The sequence below is a fragment of the Microcebus murinus genome, chromosome 6 (assembly GCF_040939455.1).
Source record: "Microcebus murinus isolate Inina chromosome 6, M.murinus_Inina_mat1.0, whole genome shotgun sequence".
Classification (NCBI taxonomy): Eukaryota; Metazoa; Chordata; class Mammalia; order Primates; family Cheirogaleidae; genus Microcebus; species Microcebus murinus.
Window position 1 is genome coordinate 43,392,992 of NC_134109.1, and position 26,358 is coordinate 43,419,349.

The 26,358-nt window shown below is 42.7% G+C and overlaps 1 protein-coding gene across 1 annotated transcript in view; it reads right to left on the bottom strand.

Moving 5' to 3' along the window:
- Positions 1 to 11,247: 11,247 nt before the first annotated feature.
- LOC105867662 (uncharacterized) overlaps positions 11,248 to 26,358 on the bottom strand; it is a 34,002-nt gene continuing 18,891 nt past the window's right edge. Inside the window, exons 7-8 of the mRNA XM_076004618.1 lie at positions 16,370 to 16,660; positions 11,248 to 14,437 (exon numbers count right to left, since the gene is read on the bottom strand). Coding sequence (XP_075860733.1) covers positions 14,411 to 14,437; positions 16,370 to 16,660 — 318 coding nt within the window. The 3' untranslated portion in view covers positions 11,248 to 14,410. The remainder of the gene's footprint in view (positions 14,438 to 16,369; positions 16,661 to 26,358) is intronic.

The following is a 26,358-nucleotide window of genomic DNA, read 5'->3' on the forward strand; positions in this document are numbered from 1 at the left end:
AATCTCCTGGGCTCAAGCAATCCTGCTGCCTCAGCCTCCCAAGTAGCTGGGACTACAGGCATGCGCCACCATGCCCGGCTAATTTTTTTTTTTTTTTGTATATATATATATATTAGTTGGCCAATTAATTTCTTTCTATTTATAGTAGAGATGGGGTCTCGCTCTTGCTCAGGCTGGTTTCGAACTCCTGACCTCGAGCAATCCGCCCACCTCGGCCTCCCAGAGTGCTAGGATTACAGGCGTGAGCCACCACGCCCAGCCTAGCTTCATGAATTTTTACATATATATTCACCTATGTAACTACCACCCAGATTAAGATACAGAACATTTACAGGATCCTTTTAATATGACTGCCTTAGACAATGCTGTTTATTTCCTGTTGCTCTCCACAAGAGAGCTATCTGCCTAAAGAAACACAAGCCTAATACACGTCTGTATGATATTGGTTTCTTGGCTTTTGGGTGCCACCACGTGGTGAGTCTGTTGTACTGCGACAGATTTCCAAAACTGAAAAGTCATAATATAGACAGATTCTCATGTGGTTAACAATTAAAACAGATAATTTAATATTTTTTGCTATTATTATTATTCATTTATTTACTTTTTGAGACAGAGTCTCACTCTGTTGCCTGAGCTAGAGTGCCATGGCATCAGCCTAGCTCACAGCAACCTCAAACTCCTGGGCTCAAGCAATCCTGCTGCCTCAGCCTCCCGAGTAGCTGGGACTACAGGCATGCACCACCATGCCCGGCTAATTTTTTATATACTTTAGTTGTCCAGCTAATTTCTTTCTATTTTTCGGTAGAGACAGGGTCTCGCTCTTGCTGAGGCTGGTCTCAAACTCCTGAGCTCCAACCATCTGTCAGCCTCAGCCTCCCAGAGTGCTAGGATTACAGGCGTGAGTCACCACACCCAGTTGATTTTGTATTTCTACTACAAAAGAAACAGATTTATCTTCCAAAAGAAGAATTTAATATCAGGTAGATAATGACATCACATATGATTATAGTTAAATTGAGTATATAACTTTCTACTTGTATATTTAGCATATAAAGAAAAAAATGATTTCAGGCTGGAATTGACATGAGACTATGACTTTTATTTAAACTAAACACTAGTTTTTTGGTTTTTTGAGACAGAGTCTCACTCTGTTGCCCAGGCTAGAGTGCCATGCCATCAGCCTAGCTCACAGCAACCTCAAACTCCCGGGCTCAAGCGATCCTCTTGTCTCAGCCTTCCGAGTAGCTGGGACTATAAGCATGTGCAACCGTGCCCAGCTAATTTTTTCTATTTTTAGTTGTTTTGGCTAATTTCTTTCCATTTATAGTACAGACGGGGCCTCACTCTTGCTCAGGCTCGTCTGGAAATCCTGAGCTCAAGCAATCCTCCTGCCTCAGCCTCCCAAAGTGCTAGGATTACAGGCATGAGCCACTGGACCTGGCCCACTGAAATGTTAAATGCTTTCTAGGGATACATCATTCAAATAGGTCTTTCTAGTATTTTAAGTTTTAGGATAGGGAAAAAAGAGAACCCAAGCATGGAGAATCTAATGAATATTAAGGAAAAGTGTACAGATGATAAATTAAATGATTTTGTGTGCACTGGCAATGCATGTTGAAGACTAAGAGAAGAAAAAAATGAATGAGCAACAAACAAAGTTTTATTCCTATAAATGTGGAGTTTATTATTAAGAACCTCTTATTGGAAAGGTTCTAGGCCAAGGTATAGGCTGTACACACACAATTAATTCCACACTTCTCACTGAAATTTCAAGACAGATTTTTTTAAAAGCACCACAAAAACATAACAGTGGAAACAATGTGTTTTTTTAATAACTGGAAAATGTAACATGTAATTAGCTCATCAGGGACATATACTTAGATTCAGATATTTGCAGTAATTTTTAAGCTATTATTTATTGAACAAAATCCACAAGAGCCTTATTATTACAACACTGGCAGAAATTAAAATAGGAGAAAGGTTCACAGTCTTGCCATTATCACATGGTTAGTTCCAGGCTTTGTCAATGTGTGCACATTAACTTTTAAATAATTGTAATCTGTCAACTTTGTATTTATGCATTTTTAGAGATGTTTTAGGTGGTGTATGCTTAAATTTTAGAGTTTTTTTTTTTTTTTTTTTTTTTTTTGAGACAGGGTCTCACTCTGTTGCCTGGCTAGAGTGTAATGGCGAGACCACAGCTCACAGCAACCTCAAACTCCTGAGCTCAAGCAATCCTCCTGTCTCAGCCTCCCGTGTAGCTGGGACCATAGCTACTACACCCACTACTGAATTGAGCATGTGCAGGCTTCTCCTTTCATAAATACTCATGACTCCTCCCATAGCTTGTTAAATATGTATATTTGGCCACCCTGCTCAGCATAAATTCCTGTTCCTGTTGTTCCTCTCTCCAAGCACATGCTCTTGGCTTCTGCCCAAGCCTATTGCTTCCCAGGCTGGCAGAATGGCCACCCTGTGAGCCACAACCCATTATGAGAAATAAAGGTCTCCTTTCTAAATTTATGAACCTCATCATTTCCTTCAGTTGATAGCACACAACACTCTATTCAATCCTATTTTATAGAGTAATCTTATTGACTATAAAACTTGAATAATTTATTCTTAAATAATTTTATTATAAAACAAATTAAGTTCATTATAGAAAAACTAGGAAAATATGTAACCATATAAATAAGACAATAAAAATTACCTATTATTACACTCTGGATCTAAGAATTAATCAAGTATTTTTTCTTTATACACTATGTTGATCTTGACTAGGTTACTTGAAGGCAAGTTACTTAACCCCTCTGTATCTGAGTTTCCTAATCCTAACTACCTCATAGGTTTCTTATAAGGATTAAATAAGTAAAGCACTTACAGAACAGTGCCTGGCATATATGTAGAGCTTACTATTAACCAATTATTATAATTAGATATAAATTTTTATTTTTTAAAACTGGATTAAAACTATTTTACAGCTTTGTGTCCTGCTTTTTGAAAAATCACTACCTTGACAGCGCTTTCCCATCTCATTTTTTTTCTTATATGAATTATTTTTAAAAGTCTCATGGATACCACCATTGCTCCAGACTGCTCAGAATCCTCTTATTTGAAGAACTGTTTGGAGATTTTTATGGAGGACACAATTCACTGGCATCCTAGCAAGACTGTACTAATCCCCATTATACTACAGCTTGGCTAATTGTGAGTTTGGGGATCTGCCTTCCCCCAACACCCACCACTCTTTACCATTTGATTAATACACTTTTAGAGAATCAAAAATGGCTATTGCAGTTAGACTAGAGGAACAATTTGCCCAACTTGCAGACTATGTAAATACACTGAGATTTTATAATCTCCAAGGTTCCAAATATACACTGACAACGTCTAAAATTTACCAGGCCAGTATGTAACAGAGAGAATGGCCTGAAAAGGGGTAAAAATGTTTTCTATCTCTTCAAAACCCCCTCACCCTTTTTAAGAACTAAAACCTATGTCCCTGCTTCAGGCCAGTGGTTGAGAGGGGCAGGAGAGTGTCCTTTGTTTTTTGTGCCACAGGAGATGGATGGCTTGGGGGAATTGCCTGGGGTGGGGTCATGAGATTGTTTTAGCCAAACATGGGACTATGGGAGTAATCAGAACCTTCCAAAGCTCTGTACTTGGCCAGGCAGGGTGGCTCACGCCTGTAATCCTCTGGGAGGCGGAGGCAGGTGGATCGCTTGAGGTCAGGAGTTCGAAACCAGCCTGAGCAAGAGCAAGACCCCGTCTCTACTATAAATAGAAAGAAATTAATTGGCCAACTAATATATATAGAAAAAATTAGCTGGGCACGGTGGCACATGCCTGTAGTCCCAGCTACTCGGGAGATTGCTTGAGCCCAGGAGTTTGAGGTTGCTGTGAGCTAGGCTGATGCCACGGCACTCACTCTAGCCTGAGCAACAAAGCGAGACTCTGTCTCAAAACAAACAAACAAAAGCTCTGTACTTCAGCTCAGAGGCAGGATGTTGGTACTTTGAGTTGAGAGTGTCCCCACCTCCTCATTTGCCGGCAAATTAATTAACTCTTTTTTTCTTCTCCTCAAACCACTTATACATGTTCTTCTGATGCAGCCTCAGGGACAAGTGCTGATCTTTCAGTAACAATTATGATCATTCTTAAAATTGCTGTTGTGATAATAATTTAACATATTTCTATATCAGCACCTTACTATTACACATTTTGAAGGAAAGAGAACAAAGCCATCTCTCCAACTTAACATGCTATTATAATTTTGGTATATTCTTGTTCACATTTTAAAACAGTGAACAAACATTGTACTTTTCATTAAACATGACAGTATATGCATTTTATTTATTTTTTTTTTGAGACAGAGTCTCACTATGTTACCTGGGCTAGAGTGCTGTGGCGTCAGCCTAGCTCACAGCAACCTCAAACTCCTGGGCTCAAGAAATTCTGCCTCAGCCTCCCAAGTAGCTGGGATGACAGGCTTGCGCCCACCTGCCCTGCTAATTTTTTCTATATGTTTTTAGTTGTTCGACTAATTTATTTCTATTTTTAGTAGAGATGGGGTCTTTTTCTTGCTGAGGCTGGTCTTGAACTCCTGACCTCGAGCAATCCTCCCACCTAGGCCTCCCAGAGTGCTAGGATTACAGATGTGAGCCATCACACCTGGCTGGTATATGCATTTTTGAAGGTTGTTATTTGGCTTTCATAGTTACTATATTTAGTGATTACACAATATGCCGTCAAATAGATTATACTCTCTACTAAACCATTCCTTCATTGTTGACATTTAGATTACTTCTACTTCATTGTCAGGAAACTGGTGAACATCTTTGGGTGTATGACTTTATGATAAATCATCAGATATGGCATTTGGGGGCTAAAATGACTCTTAAGTTCTTACAGCTCTTGGCACACACTGTCAAATTGCATCCCAAAAGGATTTACAGTGTCACCAGCTATGTAAAAATAACTCAACACACACACACACCTGAATTAATGTTATGTGATCTAGACATAATTTCCCTGCCACATAAAAAATCACTATTTACAGCATTGTTTCTTTTATATATGCATGTTCATTTTCCCTAAAATACATAATGGAATTTTACATATTTTTTCAGAGGCACTATGATCTCTTTTCCACAGCCTTTTTCCTGACAGTTTTTTATCTTAGGGTTTCCACAATTACAATAGCTGCTGAGGCATTAATTTTCAATACTGAGATAACATCCTGATTTTAGGTTTCACTTTAGGTGAGAAAGTATTACATTGGTTGCACAGAGTTTTTATAAAACGGATAATAATTTTGCATATCTGTACTTACTAACTTAAAAATGTTTCATTAATTGGAAAGAATTTGTCTTTTTTTTTTTTTTGAGACAGAGTCTCACTTTGTTGCCCAGGCTAGAGTGAGTGCCATGGTGTCCTAGCTCACAGCAACCTCAATCTCCTGGGCTCAAGCGATCCTACTGCCTCAGGCTTCCAAGTAGCTGGTACTACAGGCATGTGCCACCATGCCTGGCTAATTTTTTCTCCGTATATTTTTAGTTGGTCAATTAATATCTTTCTATTTTTAGTAGAGACAGGGTCTTGCTCTTGCTCTTGCTCAGGCTGGTTTCAAACTCCTGCCCTAAAGCGATCCACCCGCCTTGGCCTCCCAGAGTGCTAGGATTACAGGCGTGAGCCACCGTCCCCGGCCAGAATTTGTCTTTCTGATGGTAAAAATCTCAACTAAATTAACTGTGCTATTTTTTCCCAATTACTTAAACTTAGAAGAACTTAAAGATAAACAGAGATAAATAAAATTCCATAGAAATCCACTAACTCCTTTTGTTCCAGAGGTCCAACCATTCTATTTCCTTCTACCCCTATCTTGTTTGTTGAAATTACTAGCATGATTTATGAATTTGTTACAAGAAACAATTACCCCCAGACAATCACTATTAGGAAATACAGTTTCCAAAGACTCTATATTAAAAGCCTATTTAGTAATTTTAGAAAAATAGCATAAGTAGATATTACTTAAATACATAATTTCCCTTGTTCCCACTTAAAAATATTTTAGATATCTAATAAATGTGGTATGACCAAGACTGAAATGCAGGGTCAACTCTTAGCCTGGAATTTTTTCATTTTACTATAATGAAAAAGATACTACACATCTGAACCTCTCTGCCTGAGTATATATATATGCATTTTTCTCCACTGAATATTGAGACTTTTAAATTGTACTGAAATATTATCCTGTTTTACTTAATAAGGCCACTACTATTTACCTGTCTTTCTCTGAATGAAGAGATCATCCTACACACCTTACAAGAAGTAAATTTCAATCAGGAAATTGGAACTGAGCAGGCCTGCTCTAGGTAAGTAGATAGGTCTTGTCTAGACTTATAGGAGCAGATTCTGAGTGGTGGTTTTTGTTTGAGACAGGGTTTTGCTATGTCAGTTCCCCAGGCTGATCTGAACTCCTGAACTCAAGGGATCCTCCTGCCTCAGGCTCCCCAGTAGCTGAGACTATAGGCATTCACCACTACACCACCCGGCTATTTTTTTCTTTTCTATTTTTAGTCATCTGGCTAATTTTTTTCTATTTTTAGTAGAGACAAGATCTGGCTCTTGCTCGAGCTGGTCTCAACTCCTGACCTCAAATGATGCACCTCCCTCAGCCTCCCAGAGTGCTAGAATTACAGGCATGAGCCACCACACCCGGCTCTTTAAGCACTTTTTTCCCCCATGCAATTCCTCATAGAATTTGCAAGACTAAGCAACGATTTTTTCTGCTTACTACCCTTAACCATATCAGCCAGAATTAGTTTTGATTTGTCACAGTCTCAGTCTACATCTCTAGCATTATTGGAATTAAATTTTCTAGTGCAATGACCCTAATAAGGCCAGGGATACTGGTGTGGTTCTCTGTGTTAGGGGTTGTGGAGGAGGAGAGCAGATGTTAATGAATACTGACAAATCACGAGTGCTGTGTGCAAAGGATAAGGTGTGCTAAGTTCTACATTTTGTTGGGAGGAAGCATGCATATAGACAGAGGCAGAGGATATATATATTTCGTAATTTCCTGTGAGATGAGCTTTATTATGCAGGAGAGTACTGTGCTTAGAGAAGTTGGCTAGGCTATGTGGAAAGAAGGGTTGGCTCAGGGTGGTAAGCACCATGCAAAACCAGAGGAGGCTGGCTGGAGGTGCAGTGGATGGGCTATTCGTGTAAAATTGTCAGATCAGAAGCTGAGTCCATCTGCTGGTGATAGGATGTGGCTCCTGTTAATTCACCAGGAGCAAGGTGACAGACACAGAGGCTGTTTATGGATTCTTGAATAAAGCTGTACATGGCTTGAATTTGTATGTTTTATGTACTGTCTATAAGACCCAGAGACATAGACCATGAATGGCTGCAGGAGCTTTAATGGTTCCACTAACCTCGGGGACAGGCACACCAGATAGATTCAGGACATTCAGCCTCTTTGTATTATATGTAAGGACTGCATATCCAGTGGTGACAACCAGGGCAGGGTGTCCCAGGATAGCCATAAATAAATCCTCACCCCATCCTAGCCCACCTCAGCCAAATCAGTCAAAGTGGCAAAGGCTGATTTATTTCAACTTTATTTATTGAACTTTTTTTTTTTTTTAGACAGAGTCTCACTCTGTTCCCCGTGCTGGAGTGCCGTGGCCTCAGCCTAGCTCACAGAAACCTCAAACTCCTGGGCTCAAGCAATCCTCCTGCCTCAGCCTCCCGAGTTTGATGAACTTTTTAATGTGTAGAATTTCCTCAAACTCTTTCAGCAAATAGTATCTACTAAGAAATCTGGGTTCTCAGGCCTGCCAATTACCATCTGTAGAACCTGAACCCCAGTTTTGCTGATAAAAAGGGGATAGGAATTTTGCTTGCCCTACCTTCAACCATGAAATTTAACTTACAGAATACATATCAAAATATAGAATAGAATGTGTTACCATTTACTTGACCCTGGCACTTAGATTATGTGGGAACATATATCGATTTATGAGATAACCCCATATGAGAATATAGACAAGATTCTAAATATGTAATTTTAAAAATTTTACTGAAATTCAAGATAGGCTATTCTTTCTTCAAAACCCAATCAACAAATATGTTAGGCTTGTTAATTTTGCTCTCTTTACCTGTTTGCATTGGCTTCACTGTGCCCAGAATTGTTATCAGCATGCGAGGCATGACTCCTCCAGGCAAATGGAGGTCATAAGGCACAGTCTGGGAATAAACAGTATGTATTCAGACTATTCAGGGGAGATTTCAGTCATGGTGAGTTCCACTTCAGATTATCCTATCCAGGCTGGAGACCGTACAGCAAAACTTCTGCTATTACTTTATATACAAATTGGAAAATCTAGGGTTCCAATGTTCAAAGTCAAGGAAGGTTTAGAAATACTAAAACTAAAGTATATAGGCAAACTTTTATTAATGCCAGAGACCTCAACTAGAGATCAAACTAAATGGCAAATCTTTCATTGGACTTTATCTTAAGCAATTATTAAACCAAACTGAGCCAATACATAGTTGGCCTGGTGGTATTGTTGTTCTAATTTTTGTTTAGAGGAACATGCAAATAAAATGTCATCCATCTAATGTATAATATAACTGTGGGGAAAACACTTTTGTAGTATTTCCAAAGGCTGACTGACAAAATGTTGGCACAGGGTGGAGCTATTAAGGGTGCCCTCAGGCAAGACTTTCCATTGGTATCATTTAGTTGCTTGCTGATTGTTTAAAACAGGACCTGTAAAGGCAAATTTTTCTGGATCAGATATTTGCAAAAGGATTCTAAAAAGGCAGTATTTTACAACGGTGATATAGCACATCTTATATTTTCCTGGTTAGAGCTGGAACCCATACTACTAAGTGAAGTATCCCAAGAATGGAAAAACAAGCACCAGATATATTCTCCAGCAAACTGGTATTAACTGAGTAGCACCTAAGTGGACACATAGATACTACAGTAATAGGGTATTGGGCAGGTGGGAGGGGGGAGGGGTGCGGGTATATATATACATAAGGAGTGAGATGTGCACCATCTGGGGGATAGTCATGCTGGAAACTCAGACTTGTGGGGGGGAGGGCATTTATTGAAACCTTAAAATCTGTATCCCCATAATATGCCGAAATAAAAAAAAATCAAAAAAATAAATAAATAATAATAAAAAAAAGCAGTCTTTTAAATCCACTATTACAATATACCAATCTTTAGGAATCATAGCCTGAGAAAGAAGTCCTGGCTGAAGAGTCCCCATTGGTTGTATAATTGAATGGATCTTGCTTAAATCAGTTAACATTCGCCATTTACTAGATTTCTTTCTTTTTTTTTTTTTTTGAAACAGAGTCTCACTTTGTTGCCCAGGCTAGAGTGAGTGCCATGGAGTCAACCTAGCTCACAGCAACCTCAAACTCCTGGGCTCAAGCAACCCTGTTGCCTCAGCTTCCTGAGTAGCTGGGACTACAGGCATGCACCACCATGCCCGGCTAATTTTTTCTATATATATTAGTTGGTCAATTAATTTCTTTCTATTTTTAGTAGAGATGGGATCTCACTCTTGCTCAGCCTGGTTTCTAACTCCTGACCTCGAGCAATCCGCCCATCTAGACCTCCCAGAGTGCTAGGATTACAGGTGTGAGCCACAACGCCCCGCCCCAGATTTCTTTTTAATAACAAATACAGGGGAGTTCCATGGACTGGTGGATTCCTCTATACATCCTGCTTGTTACTGTTCTACTAAGATTTGAAGAGCACCCAATTTTTCCTGGTCCAGTGGCCACTGCTCTGTCCATATAGGCTCTTGTGATATCCATTTTAGAGCCAGTGCATAGTGATGCCCTTCAACAGCAGTGGCCGCTATCCGAAATTTGGATAGCCTAAATGAAGTCGAGAAGAGTGTTCTTTGGGTGCCACGAAAGTCTTAGCCCCTTGGCCTTCCTTACTCAAACCAAAACAAGGATTATCATTAATATTAAGCATCATTCATTTAATAAGAGCAGATAGACTAGGTATACTGACCTAAGCTCCCCATTATTGTAACAAATCTCTTCCCCATAGAATAGCTATGCCAGCCACATGAGGTTTTCGGCTGGCTGTTTATCAGGGCCACAACAATTTAATACTTGTTGACTTTGAAATATATTAGTCATAGTTCCAATTCCAGTAAGTACTGTGAGGACTTGTTGGAAAGGCAAAGCGGTTGGCCAAAAGCCTTCAGAAATAATTGTGACATCAGCTCCAGTATCCACAAGTCCAATAAAAGATTTGCCATTTAGTTTGATCGCAAGTTGAAGTCTCTGGCCATACTTCTAAATCCTCTTTGTCCTTGAACATTAGATTTCCCAATTTGCATATAAGGTAAAAACAGAAGTTTTGCTATAACGGTCTCCAGCCTGGATGGGATAATCCAAAGTGGAACTCATGAGAGAAATCTTCCCTGAATAGTATGAATCAATTACACCCAAATGCACTAAAATTCCTTTCACAGTAAGAGAACTCCAGCCAATGATTAGTCCTACTGTGGCTGAAGGAATTGGACCAAATACACCTGTAGATAGGTACTTTACATATGCCAGCAGATGGCATCAGAAGACCATTATCACAGTACGGCAGATCTAAAGCCACATTCCTGTTCGTGGTAGGCAAGTCAGTAACCTTTACTTTTGGGGAAGCCAAGTTAGAAATTGTTGTGCGGGCTGCTGGCCGGGACTATTGCCACTTTGTTTTCCTGAGTCTGTGGCTGCCAAGTCAGAAACTGTTGGACAAGACTGTTTCCCATATTGTTTTTCTTGGGGCCCTGGGCAGGCCTCCCCCCACCCCTTTCCCTGGTACGTAAGGGGATAAGGGGGTAGCCATCAGCATGAAATTTATAATGGCATTCATCACAGCAAAGGCAAAGTCCTGGAGCAGCAAAGTCCTGGAGCAGGACCCGTGGCTGGCTATTATTAGTTGTTGGGGGGGGGGGGTTGTTTACAATATTTTTTCAAATGACCTTTCCAGTCACACTTAAAACATTTAAAGGCTGGGTTTTTTGTTCTCCGGGGTCTTTTCCCCCAGATACCCTCAGGCAATAGTTGCATTTTATAATTTCTGATCCAACATCCCAACAGACTTTTATATATTCCTCTAAAGGAGCGCTGGTGGATTTTAAAGGGCGCAAAAGCCACTGAAACTCAGAATTAGCGTTATCAAAAGCCAACATATGTAACAACATATTTCCTAAATCAAGAGGACTGACCATTTATTGCACATCTTGCAATATAGTAATAAAATCGACATAAGGTTCATTAACAGTTTAACATTTACACAAGGCACAGTTTGTCCAGGCGGGGTTATCTTCTCCTTATACTCTAAGACAGCATTGTCAGACTTGAGCAATAGCCTGATCATCCCATTTCAACTAAGCATCTATGCCAAACCATTTTCCTTGTCCAGTAATCTGTGCCACCAGGATCTTGGAACTGATTAAGCCACACTTGCTAACCAGCTTAACTACCCCAAGTGGTAAACTGAAGAAACTCGGAGGGAAATAAGGCTAATGATAATGGGCAAACATTTCAATCCCAAGGAATTAATCTTTCTGCTTAAACCAATTCCTCAAGCAAACCCTTGGTGTAAGGAGAGTTGGTACCTATGAAACACAGGCTTGCTTTAATTCTTTCAGAGTTTTTTGTTTTTTTTTTTTTTTGAGACAGAGTCTTGCTTTGTTGCCCAGGCTAGAGTGAGTGCCATGGCGTCAGCCTAGCTCACAGCAACCTCAAACTCCTGGGCTCCAGCGATCCTTCTGCCTCAGCCTCCCGAGTAGCCTGGACTACAGGCATGTGCCACCATGCCCGGCTAATTTTTTTATATATATATCAGTTGGCCAATTAATTTCTTTCTATTTATAGTAGAGACGGGGTCTCGCTCTTGCTCAGGCTGGTTTTTTTTTTTTTTTTTTTTTTTGAGACAGAGTCTCGCTTTGTTGTCCAGGCTAGAGTGAGTGCCGTGGCATCAGCCTAGCTCACAGCAACCTCAAACTCCTGGGCTCAAGTGATCCTTCTGCCTCAGCCTCCCGAGTAGCTGGGACTACAGGCATGCACCACCATGCCCGGCTAATTTTTTATATATATATCAGTTGGCCAATTAATTTCTTTCTATTTATAGTAGAGACGGGGTCTCGCTCTTGCTCAGGCTGGTTTTGAACTCCTGACCTTGAGCAATCCGCCCGCCTCGGCCTCCCAAGAGCTAGGATTACAGGCGTGAGCCACAGCGCCCGGCCTCTCAGGCTGGTTTTGAACTCCTGACCTTGAGCAGGCTAGAGTGAGTGCCGTGGCGTCAGCCTGGCTCACAGCAACCTCAATCTCCGGGGCTCAGCGATCCTACTGCCTCAGCCTCCCGAGTAGCTGGGACTACAGGCATGCGCCACCATGCCCGGCTAATTTTTTGTATATATATTTTTAGTTGGTCAATTAATTTATTTCTATTTTTGGTAGAGACGGGGTCTCGCTCAGGCTGGTTTCGAACTCCTGACCTTGAGCAATCCGCCCGCCTCGGCCTCCCAAAGTGCTAGGATTACAGGCGTGAGCCACCGCGCCCGGCCACCCTCTTTCAGAGTTTTAAATGGGATGGGCTCATGAACATGGTGTGGGCTCCGGGTGCTTGCGCAGCCCTGCCTTGATCATTAGAATCTGAATTTGGCTGTACTATAGCAACCGGGAAGAGATGATCTTCCAGGTCTCCTTTTAACAGTGCTTCTCTTACAACCTCCCCGAAAGCCACCTTAAACTCTCCTTTGTTTTTTGAGATCCTTCTTGAAGACCTTTTTACAGGGATTAACATGTTTGGGAGGGGGGGAATCAGCATAACAAAGCAGTGGTGCTGAGGGTGGTGCTCAGAGCAGCCAAGAGAGAGGGAGTGGAAGCCAGGTAAATCTCTAGCTGATGTTTTGTCCCTTTTTTCAGTCTCATAAGGAGCAAAGTGAGGAGGCAGAAACACATCTTCGGAATTTTTCTGTTATTTGTTCTATAGACCCATATTGAGGGCCAATAACCGAATTTAATGGCTTTTTCTCATCCTTGCCTGATTCATACAGAAGACCGTAGATAGCACCTCCTCTTCCCTATGATAGCCAGGCTCAATTTGTCGCTGCCTTTATTTTAGGATGGGAGTGAGCCAGTCTGAGTTTGATTGAAACGGTTGCAGAGCCTGAGTTATTAAGGAGAGAGTTGCCACAAGAAAGAGGGACCTCTTCTCCTCTGCCTTGTGAATGTCGCAGCGCTCTGCTTGCCAGCCTCCATTGCCACAGTCTGAGCGTACCCAGATAGGAAACCAATGAGTGTATGGAAATTAAATGAAATAGTTCCTCAAAAGTTTTCTGCTTGGCAACCACCCCAGAACTCTGTAACAGAGTCTGCAACAATTCAATGTAGTCAATGAATTTAGACTGATGTTAGCCTGACTGAAAAATCCCCAGAGCTGAACTCACCCTTCTTGGGCACAGCAGCTCCTAGCTTTCTCCTGGTCTCTGCAGCACTGTCCGGGAATCTCCTTCACCTGATAAAGCCTTCTGCCTTTAAGAACTCTGCTCACTGCGCCAGCTGCTGGGAGACCACAACGTTCCCAGTAAGACAGGTTCCAGGCAGGATCATCGCAAGAGATTTGGAAATAACAGAGACACAAGGTGCAGTTGAAAGTGACCAGGAAGTCAGGTGTCCTCCAGCATTCCTATGACCCAGGAGGCACTGAGTGAGGTCCTACATCAGTATTTATTGTTACAGCAAACACTTGTCCTTGGTCATAGAATCATGTGTACAGATCATCTGTGTAGGTTTCAATGCTCCCCAAGGGTTTCAAGGGACCCTTACCTAATTCTGTCTACAACAGTAAACGGTTACAAAATTTTTCTAAGATAAACATTGTAAGTCCAAAGTTAAGAATAGACCTAGCTTAGCATACAAGTTAAAGATAAAAATGGATAAAGCAGGAACACTGAGCCTGCATACTAATCTATTCTATTTCTCTACAGCGAGACATGTGGTCAGGAGTGAAGCAGGAACAGCCTTGAAGTTTACAATAGTTACGGCTGAAAGTTAGCTGCTGGGCTGGTATTTTTCAATCAGTTTCTTATCCTTGGGCCCTATGCCAAGCTCTGCCTTGCACGAGCTCCAGGCGCTGGCATGCAGTCGTCCCTGATGATTGGAATGTCTCTCTTGTTGCTAAGCAGCTTCTGGTCTGAGAAGTAATACACCCCAAAATTCCTTCAAGACATTAAGTACTGCAAAACTCCTTAAACTTTCCATGTCTCTTAGCCCTATTTCCCAACATCTCCCCCTTTCTCTATAGAAGCAAGTTGATGAAGTTCAATAGCCATCACTACGAGACATTGGTCTCCGGAGTCTAGTCTTCTTCGGAGTTTCTTCTAGACTGTAAGCACAAGCAAATGATTAAAATAATTCCAAAAGTTATTACGCGGAACTCCTATAGATCTTAAGAGGAGAAAATGGGTTAGCAAACTCCATTACAGATGAAATACTGTTAATAATGTCAGACTCAGAGATTAGATCAAGTCTGTGACTAAAGGTACTTAATACTGCCTGTTGTAGGCCGGGTGTGGTGGCTCACGCCTGTGATCCTAGCACTCTGGGAGGCCAAGGTGGGCAGATTGCTCGAGGTCAGGAGTCAAAACCTCCTTGGAGCAAGAGCGAGACCCCATCTCTACTAAAAATAGAAAGAAATTAATTGGCCAACTAACATTAGCCGGGCATGGTGGTGCTCGCCTGTAGTCCCAGTTACTCGGGAGACTGAGGCAGAAGGATCGCTTAAGCCCAGGAGTTTGAGGTTGCTGTGAGCTAGGCTGATGCCACGGCACTCACTCTAGCCTGGGCAACGTAGCTAGACTCTGTCTCAAAAAAAAAAAAAAAATTATATATATATATATATATATTGCCTGTTGTAAATTTCCAATTTCTTCAGTCAGATTTCCTTAAGTAGATGTTTTTTACTGTTTTCCCAAGGAAACCAAGTCTGATTACATATGGGAGGTATAATACAAAATTGAGTGATATTCCAATCACAACAGAGTCTAATTTGTTTTTGTAGGCTTATAACCTGGTCTCCCAGTAAGATGACTGCTTGTTGTAAGTGGGCCACCTGAGTAGCCAACTTGTTATCACTTTAATTTTGGGTAGACCATAATTGATTTGATTCATGATGCCAATTCTGAACAAACTCAGTAGTTTGCACGGTTTGATGTAAAGCCACCCCTGCTGTGGCTGCAGAGACGATCACAGCAATTATTCCCAAATAGCTGCTGTTAGGAGACCAAGAAATCCTTTAGCATGTTTAAGAATGTGGTTAAGCAGATTGTCTAAAAGGAACATTGCTGGGGTTTCTTGCCAGACTCTATTCATTTTAACAGGTAACCACAGCCCCGTTCTGGTTTTGACAATATAAAGTGTTTCTGTGTAAGGATTAAACTTTATGGAATTGTCAATACAGGTATAATAAGAAGAGTTGTTACAGGTCACAAGGAAGTTCATTATACTTGGCAGGCCCAATCAAGAATATATAAGGCAGTTTAACACAAGCCTGGATAGAATTAGTAGAGTTCAAATAGAAAGTGGACTCTCGGCTATAGTTTGTATCCAATCTGTCTGTGCTAACCCAGGCCTTCATAGGGTGCAAAGTGGCTGACAGTTTCCACAATTGATCATGAATAAGGCCATTTAATATGTGAGGGGCTGGAAGGCTCATATTGTCATTCAGCCATCTAATATGACTTTGAAAGCCAGTGTCTTTACAGCCATCGAGGTGGCAGTTTTATTCCAATGAAATTTTTTAAGATTCGAGAGGAAGCAGGATGCCCATAGGGGCTCCAATCAAGTATGTAACCATAAAATGGTGATGTATAAGAATGTGTCTACATGGGCTCTACAATTTTCCCATTGTACCGAGGTTTTAGAGTCAGTAATTACTACCTCTTTACAAGTGGGTACATGTCTGGATGCAATTTTAGAATTCCAAAAGAAGAAAAAAAGAGGCAGTCAGGAAGAATAACCAGGCCTTACTCTTATTGCTAGTTGATTTGGTGGTGACCAGCCAGGTTTGGATAGCAGGTTTTAAACAATGAATACCTTTGCCAATACATATGGGAGGACCCTCTGTTCCAATTTCATATCTATTAATGGTAGTGCCTACCTCGTTGGGATTCACTGGACCATGATGGGTCCCGGTACCAACTGGAATCATTAACAAACACTAAAAAAACGAGTGGTCAGCCCACTTGACAATATTATTTAAAGGTGGGTTAGGAATATAGGCCCAACAGTCATAGGTCTGATTGCCAGATCTACCTACCGCCAGGCTAACTGCACTGATCATAGCAAGAAAAAGGTTTGCAGACGTTTTAGGTACAGATGTCTGATCCAGTATCTTGTCTGCTTCCTGATAGGTCCTCTTCAGCTTGCCCCATGTTATGGGTTGTGCCTGTCGTGTGTTCATGGATCGAAACCTCTTCTTTGATTGCTTCCTTTGAGAAACCTTAGTCAAAGCTTCAGCCGTAGATGGTGGCACTGTCTGCTTTTTCCCCTCGGGTGGACACTCTGGGCTTGATTCTTCTGCTGGGGATTCAGATCGTTTGTCCGTCATCTGTCAAAACACAAGCATAATCTTGACCCCACACCTTTGACCAAACTTCTATTTATTTTCTATGTCACCTTTCCCCCAGATGAGCTGGTGAGGAAGAGAGTCTGGTTGTTGACTCCCATTCCAATGTTTCTCTACTGCTTTTTAAATTGTCTTCTTTACAAATATTCAGAAAATTTACAGTAAATAAGGCTTGATTTATTCTATCTCTGGGGGACTGCATTCCTCCCCCTTTTCGTTTTAATAACAAATTTTTTGACCATGCCTGTAATCCTAGCACTCTGGGAGGCCGAAGCAGGTGGATCACTCAAGGTCAGGAGTTCGAAATCAGCCTGAGCAAGAGCAAGACCCTGTCTCTATTTTTAAAAAAATAAAATAGTAACATATTTTTAAAAGTTTGATGAGTACAATCTATAATGCCTTGTCCTTGAGGATTATAAGGAATGCAGGAATGTGTTTGTATTCCATTTAGTGCAAAAGGTTGCAAAAGAATGACTAGTATAGGCCAGGCACAGTGGCTCACGCCTGTAATCCTAGCACTCTGGGAGGCTGAGACGGGCGGATTGCTCAAGGTCAGGAGTTCGAAACCTGCCTGAGCAAGAGCGAGACCCCTGTCTCTACTATAAATAGAAAGAAATTAATTGGCCAACTAATATATATATAGAAAAAATTAGCCAGGCATGGTGGCGCATGCCTGTAGTCCCAGCTACTCGGGAGGCTGAGGGAGGAGGATTGCTTGAGCCCAGGAGTTTGAGGTTGCTGTGAGCTAGGCTGACGCCACGGCACTCACTCTAGCCTGGGCAACAAAGCAAGACTCTGTCTCAAAAAAAAAAAAGACTAACTAGTATAAGCAGGGTGATTCTCCGTTTGGATGGTGCCTGAGATTCCAATATTTGTAAAACAGAAGTATAAGTGTCAAAATACATGTTGAACAGTTTCTCCAGGGCATGGAGTAGCCATAATGAGATCAGAATAAGTATCTATTGTAACACGTACATTGACTAATTGCCAAATTCAGGAATGTGTATAACATTCATTTGCCATAATTCATTTGGTGAGAGGCCTAGGGGATTAACCCGCTCAGGAATACTAGGCAAGAGGGACAGTGAGAAACAATATGCATGGCTTGATTATTTGTTATGTGAAACTTTTTAATTAAAACTTTAGTATTAATATGAGTTAACTGATGGAATTTTAGTTGCTTCTTGAACAGAACCAACAAATAACTGATCTGTTTTCTCATTGCCAGCCGCCAATGGGCCCAGGTGGTTAGTATATCTGAGTAATAAAAAGTGGAAAGTAGTGACTCCATATAATCAACTGAAGTTGCTGAAACAGCTTGGAAATTTCATCAGTTTCTGTAATAGTGACTGTTTCCAAGGCTAGAACTGCACGTACAATGTATTGTGAGTCACAAACAAGATTTAAAGGTTAAGTAACATCTTGTAAAAGCTGAGTAACAGCTCTCAGTTCCACTTTTTGTGCTGAATTATAAGGTGTTATCCACACTTTAGTTAAAGGACCAGAAGAACTGGCTTCGACCATTGCTACTGCCATGAGTAAAAAAGGTGGGAGAATGAAGTATAGACATAGGTTTCAAGATTTTAGGTAATATCCATAGAGTTAATTTCAGAAATTGAAATCATTTGTTTTTTGGATAGTAATTGACAATTGTTCCTACAAAATGAAATATACCTGATTGCCAATCTAGATTTTGTTGATAAACCACGTGAATTTGTGAGTCAGTAGGAGGAATAACAATGTTCTCAGGACCTTGGCCACTAGTTGTTTTACTCTTTGGCAGCCTTTAAACATAATCTGACCAATTTTGTCCAAATACGTGGTAAGATGTTTCTGTTGTTTAGGCGGGAGAAAAATCCACTCATTTATACCCACTTCTTGAATTAAGGTAGCAGAGGGAGAATGTTACGATGGGTAAACAATTAAATCCACTCTTTTCTCAAGATTCACTCTAGACAGTAGAGCTTTGTGAATACGAGATTGAATCCACACCAATTCCTCTTTAGCCGCCTCAGTTAACTGACGAGGACTGCTAAGATCAGAGTCGCCCTTTAGTATATCAAAGAAGTTGCTTAAAGCGTAAGTAGGAATACCTAACATACGTCTAAGCCAGTTCATGTCTCCTAGTAATTTCTGAAAATCATTCAGAGTTTGCAATTTGTGTATACGTATTTGAACTTTTTTAAGAACTATTTTATATCTTTTCTTTTCAGCAATTATTAAACCAAACTGAGGCAATACTTGTTTCACTAGTCGGTATAGTTGTTCCAATTTTTCTTTAGATGAACATGCAAATAAAATGTCATCCATATCATGAATAATATAACCACAGGGAAAACACTTTTGTAATATTTCCAAAGGCTGATTGACAAAATGTTGGCACAGGGTTGGGCTATTAAGCATGCCCTCAGGCAAGACTTTCTTGCTATTGTTTAAAACAGTAACCATTCGATCAGATATTTGCAAAAGGATTCTAATAAAACAGTCTTTTAGATCCACTATTATAATACGCCAATCTTTAGGGATCATAATCAGAGATGGGATTCTTGGCTGAAGAGCCCCCATTAGTTGTATAATTCAATGGCTCTTTCCTAAATCAGTTCACATTCGTGATTTACCAGATTTCTTTTTTTTCTTTTTGAGACAGAGTCTCACTCTGTTGCCCCGGCTAGAGTGCGATAGCCTCAGTCTGGCTCACGGCAACCTCAAACTCCTGGGCACAAGTGATCCTCCTGCCTCAGCCTCCCAAGGAGCTGGGACTACAGGCATGCACCACCATGCCTGGCTAATTATATATATATATGTGTGTGTGTATATGTGTGTGTACATATATATACACATACACACACACATATATTTTAGTTGTCCAGCTAATTTCTATTTTTTTGGTAGAGATGGGGTGTCGCTCTTGCTCCAGCTGGTCTCAAATTCTGGAGCTCAAACGATCTGCCTGCCTCCCAGAGTGCTAGGATTACAGGCGTGAGCCAGCAGGAGAAGCCCCCAGATTTCTTTGTAATAACAAATACAGGGGAATTCCACGGACTGGTGGACTTCTCTGTATGTCCTGCTTGTAATTGTCCTTCTAATGTTTGAAGAGAATCCAATTTTTCCTGGTCTATAGGCCACTGCTCTATCCATAGGCTCTTGTGATATCCACTTTAAAAGCTAGTACGCTGTGCCCTTCAACAGCAGTGACTGCTACCCAAAATTTGGATACCCTAAACGAAGGTGAGAAGAGTGCTCTTTTGGGGCCCCAAAAGTCTTACTTAGTCCCTTGGCCTTCCTTATCCAAAGCAAAATAAGGATTATAATTCATACTAAGCATCATTTGTTTAGCAGGAGCAGACAGACTAGGTATACTGACCTAAGCTTCCCATTGCTGTAACAAAGCTCTCCCCCATAGACTGATAGCTATCTCGGCCACATAACGTTTTAGGGTGGCTGTTTATCAGGGCCACAACAATTTAATATTTGTTGACTCTGAAATAAATTAATCATAGTTCCAATTCCAGTAAGTACCGTGGGGACCTGTTGTAAAGGCAAAGCGGTTGGCCAAAAGCCTTCAAAAATAATTGTGACATCAGCTCCAGTATCTACAAGTCTGATATTTGTAGTTGACATCTCTGATCATTAATAAAACTTTGCCAATATACTTTTGTTCCGGTGCTCCCAAACCCTCCTTGTCTTTGAACATGAGATTTTCCAATTTGCATATAAGGTAAAAACAAAAGTTGTGCAATATGTCTCTCCAGCCTAGATAGGATAATCCAAAGTGGAACTCATGAGAGAAATCTTCCCTGAATAGTATGAATCAATTACACCCAAATGCACTAAAATTCCTTTCACAGTAAGAGAACTCCAGTCAATGATTAGTGTTAGAGGCAAGGACCCTCAAAGACCCTCAACTCCCCTATGACTTGTCCTACGCACGGACTTCGCCCTGGAAAATTCCAGCTATAGCTCCGAGAAGAACGCAGTCCATGACGTGCTGACCACGGAATGCTCCAGGATGTGTTGACTGCAAATGTTCCGGTTGGAGATGAGTAATCAGTCAAAAACAGGATACTGATTAGGGCTAATCAACCCAGACCCAAGCCTCATCGTCACCACTCTATTTTTTGTTTTGACTTCCTTGTTTTTGTATGCTTATAAAACCTACTAAAAATCTAAGTAAAGCAGACCTTGACAACCATTTGCTTGGTCTTGTTTCTTTCTCTCGCTCATCTCTTTCAGGCACGGTCCCCCTCGCCCCCGAGAGTAACAGAAGGTCCCGCGGGCCGGGACAAGTGGCGCCCAACGTGGGGCACGAGGTACGGACCTTTGTCGGGTGACGCCACGGAGCGCTCTTCGGCCGAAGGAAACCCTACAGAGACCCTCGTTCTGCCGCTCACAGAGTCGACGGTCTGGTGAGTAAATTTTTACATTGTCACCCCATTGAGATGGGCCATTCATTGTCTAAGGAGGCCGTTTTTATTAAGGATCTCAAGGCCTCACTCAGAGAGAGAGGAATTAGAGTTAAGAAAAAGGACTTAGTAAAGTTTTTTGTATTCATTGATCGTGCTTGTCCTTGGTTTATTATTGGTGGACCTGAGATTCACCCACACAAATGGCAAAAAGTAGGTAGAGATTTAAACGATTTACTTCTAAATCAAGGCCCAGATGCCGTCCCTGGATCTGTTTTTTCGTACTGGGGACCAATCAGAGATATTGTTGAAGGGGCAGATTCAGACCCCAATAAAAAGCAGCTGCTCTCAGTAGCAGAATTCTGCCTCCGACCCGTGTCACGGTCCGCTTCAAAAACGTCTTTAGAAGCGGCCGAAGGGTCGGCCCCCCCTGATAATCCTAAAAGATCAACATGCCCTTCCCCTTGCCCCTCAGTTTGTATTAATATGCCCCCTCCAGACCCATCGGTTGAGCTCCAGACATTTAAAGACGAGCCCTCGGTTAGTAGACCAGACGCCAAGGCCCTCTACCCTACCTTACCCGAGGTTACAGCTCCTCATGCATTTAATTACCCGGTATTCAAAAAACAATCCCCCTGAGAGTCCCTCGACCCCGCCGAAGAGGCTACCCTCGGAGAGGAAGCGGTCCAATATTACGATCCCAAATGGCCGCCTCCTTACACGCCCCAGATTTACGCACCTTCGTTAATACCTCCCCTTACAATGCCCTTACTTTTGCGTACCAAAGAAGACTTAAGTCAAAGGGTTACGCAATTAAAGGATGTTTTACAACTTCAAAAAGAGTTTGCCCAGCTTTCCAAAGACTTGTCCTCCCTCCAAGATATGCTTAAAGATTCGGTTTTCATTAGCTACCCACGTCATGAGACCGCCCAGTCTTACGTCACCTTACATAAGAAATCCTTAAAATCCTCCCATAAAGCCCTAGCATTCCCGGTAGTTACCAGGTCTAATAGGCAAGGAGACCTTGCCGCTCCTTCTTCGAGCCAGTCCCCGCCCCAAGATTCAGATAATGAGGATACGGAAGGGAGAGAAAGGGAAAGTGATAGTAATGACCCCCCAGAGGAGGCAGTCCCGGGGCCCACTGCAGACCTACTGAGTTCCGCAGACTAAAACTTAAGACTTTAAAAGAATTAAATTCTGCTGTTAGGACGTATGGGCCCAATGCACCCTTAAAAGAATTAAATTCTGCTGTTAGGACGTATGGGCCCAATGCACCCTTAAAAGAATTAAATTCTGCTGTTAGGACGTATGGGCCCAATGCACCCTTTACCTACTCCCTCCTAGAGGCAGCCTCGGGAGGCGGCTACCTGCTCCCCGGAGAATGGACCAAGCTGGTTCAGGCAGTCCTTTCACGCGGACAGTTCCTCTGGTGGAAAGCCGATTTTCTCGACCGCTGTCAAACTATGGCTACTAATAATTTAAAAAACCCCAATTCTGCCTCTTGGACCCTTGAAAAACTTAGCGGACAAGGGAAATTTGCCACTGAACAGAGCCAAAGGGGACTCCCAATCGGGCTTTTGTCCCAGACCGCCGCAGCCGCTTTCGGCGCCTGGCGAACACTTCCCTCTACGGGATCTGTTCTCACTCCCCTGACAAAAATTACCCAGGGAGCTCAGGAGGGCTTTAGTGAATTTGTGGGCAGGCTTTTAGAGTCTGCTGAACGAACCCTCGGGCACGAGGATGAGAATAATAGGCTTATTAAACAATTGGCCTATAAAAATGCTAACAGTGCTTGCAGGGCCATCCTCAGGGGCAAACTTAAAAATAAAGACCTAATGACATGATTAGAATGTGTAATGATGCTGACCCCTTCGCCCATAAGGTGTCACAGGCTGTGCAGCTTGTGGTCGGGGCTGCCATTCAAGGCACTGCGGCACAGAAAGGCTGTTTTAAGTGTGGTCAGCCAGGACACTTTGTGAAGCAATGCCCCTTAGCCACCTCCTCTGCTGCCCCTAACCTCAGTGGACCACCAGGCAGGCCAACTCGGCCCCCCTCCCTCTGTCCTCGCTGCAAGAGGGGATACCATTGGGCTAGTGAGTGCCGTTCTAAGACCGATGCCCTTGGAAATCCCTTGCCACCCCTTTCGGGAAACGGCCTGAGGGGCCAGCCCCGGGCCCCTTGTCCTATTCAATTTCAGTCGGCCTCGGGGAACAGCCGACAAGAGAATCCCCAGCCCCTAGACTCCTCCGAGCGACCACAGGGAGCGCAGGAGTGGACTTGTGTGCCTCCTCCGACACAATATTAAGACCTAAAGATGGTGTCCAAATTTTGCCTACTGGCTCATTTGGACCCCCACCGGCTAACATGTTTTTTATTCTGGGCCGAGCCTCCTCCACCCTTGCAGGGCTCATAGTCCACCCCTCCATAGTAGATAGCGACTTTACCGGGGAGATTAACATCTTAGCCAGTGCGCTCAACGGCCCTGTGTGTGTCTCTAAGGGACAGCACTTAGCTCAGGCATTGCCCTTGCCCCTTAATACATCCTTCCCAGCCATCGCCTCTAACCGAGGTGCTTCCTGCCCTGGCTCTTCTGATCTTTATTGGGTCCAAGCTATCACCAAAAAACGACCCACCCTGCGGTTAAAGTTAGATGGTAAACTTTTTGAAGGCCTTCTTGATTCTGGTGCCGATTCCACAGTTATTGCCCAGAACGCCTGGCCCCAATCATGGCCACTGCAGCCTTCCCTTACGTACTTACAAGGTATAGGACGGTCTAATAATACTCTCCAGAGCTCAAAAATTTTAACATGGGAAGACCCTGAGGGAAACAAAGGCACCACTCAACCCTTTGTAGTCCCAAACCTGCCTGTTAACTTATGGGGGCGTGATATTCTTGCACAAATGAATGTCATTATGTGCAGCCCCAATGAAGTTGTAGCCAGCCAAATGCTTAAACAGGGATTCCTCCCAGGACAGGGTTTAGGCAAAGAGGGTCAGGGACTAAGAGCACCCTTAACCACCCTCCCTAAGTCAGACAGATCAGGACTAGGGTTCAAAAAACATTTTTTATAAGGGCCATTGATCCCCCTGCACTTCAGGCAGATAAAATCACTTGGAAAAGTGACTCACCTGTCTGGATCGATCAGTGGACCCTCCCATCTAACAAGCTAGCTGCAGCTACAGAGTTGGTGCAGGAACAATTAGCTGCCGGACACATAGAGCCCTCTACTTCACCATGGAACACCCCCATTTTTGTCATTCAAAAAAGGACTGGCAAGTGGCGGCTACTACAAGACTTGCGGGCTGTTAATCAAACAATGGTTCCCATGGGGGCACTCCAGCCTGGTTTGCCTTCGCCCGTAGCTATCCCCAGACGCTACTATAAGATAGTCATTGACCTGAAAGACTGCTTTTTCTCCATACCATTGCACCCAGATGTAAGCACTTCGCCTTCAGTCTTCCGGTAGTAAATTGTATAGGACCCTCCCCACGTTTCCATTGGCGAGTATTGCCTCAAGGCATGGCCAACAGCCCTACCCTTTGCCAAAAATATGTAGCTCAGACAATTGATTCTTTTAGAATTCAACATCCTCAACTATATATAATTCATTATATGGATGACATTCTTTTAGCCAGAGCCGACGAGGCAACCTTACATCAAGTTACTATGCAGGTTGTCTCGGCCTTACGAGCTCGAGGCCTCCGCCTGTCCCCCGAAAAGATTCAGGTCTGCCCCCCTCACCTGTTCCTAGGTTTTGAATTATTCCCCAACAAGGTCCTCTCCCAAAAAGTACAGATCAAAAAAGATTCTCTTCAATGCCTTAATGATTTTCAGCGTCTTCTAGGCGACATTAATTGGCTTCGCCCATATTTAAAACTCACCACAGGACAGTTAAAACCCCTATTTGACATCCTGCAGGGAAATACTGACCCAACCTCTCCCCGCTCCCTAACTAAAGAAGGGCAGCAAGCACTCGATTTAGTCGAGCAGGCCATAAATGCCCAGGCCATTGGCTACTTCTCCCCCGATTCCCCCTTGTACTTCATTGTCCTCCCCACCCCCTTTTCGCCCACGGGACTCTTTTGGCAGGGCAAGCCTCTTTTTTGGGTTCACCTATCGGCTTCCTCCCCTAAAGTCCTTCCCACCTACCCTTACTTAGTAGCTAAGATTATTCGATTGGGGCGAGAAAACTCCCTTAAACTCTTTGAAAAAGATCCAGATATCATAATACTCCCTTACAATGCTTCCCAAATTCGGTGGCTAATACAGAATGATGATGACTGGGCAGTTAACTGTACGTCTTTCCAGGGCAAACTAGATAATCATTACCCCCCTGATAAACTAATTCAGTTCCTCTATCGGACACCTGTAATATTTCCCAAAAAAACAAGAGTCTCCCCCATTCCAGGAGCCGTCTTAGTCTTTACCGACGGCTCCTCCTCAGGCACCGCGGCCTATAGCATTAATGGCCAGGTCCGCAGTTTTCCCACCAGATTCTCCTCTGCTCAACTGGTTGAGTTAGCAGCCTTAGTCGCAGTCTTCAAATACGTAGATCAGTCACCATTTAACTTGTATACTGATAGTTCTTATGTTGCTCATGCTGTCGCCACTTTAAAAACTGTGCCTCATATTCCGCCCTTCAACAATACCACCCAAATGTTCCAGCAACTACAAGGACTCATTCACTCCCGTTCTGCGCCCTTTTTTATAGGCCATATTCGTGCCCACACTGGCCTTCCTGGGCCTCTAGTAGCTGGAAATAATCTTGTTGCTCAGGCGACTCGCGTTGCAGGCGCTGTTCACAATATCACTGTTGATCCTGTCTGCGCTGCACGCCAGGCACATAATTTACACCATCTCAACGCCCATACCCTCAGGCTTAAATTCTCTATTACTAGAGAACAGGCCAGAGAAATCGTCCGCCAATACAGGGCTTGTTTTACCCTTCTCCCTGAGCCACACCTAGGAGTCAACCCTCGCGGCCTGATCCCTGGGGAGCTCTGGCAGATGGATGTCACTCATTACCCCCCTTTCGGAAAGCTTAAATATATACATGTCTCTATAGATACTTGCAGTGGATTTATCTTTGCTTCCCTACAAACAGGCGAGGCCACCCGCCACGTTATCAGCCATGTTATAGCCTGTCTCACCTCCCTCCCTCAGCCTAAAGTTATTAAGACTGACAATGGCCAGGGGTATATCAGTTCCAATTTCAAAAGTTTTTGTGCTCAGTTAGGCATTAAGCATGTTACAGGCATTCCATACAACCCTCAGGG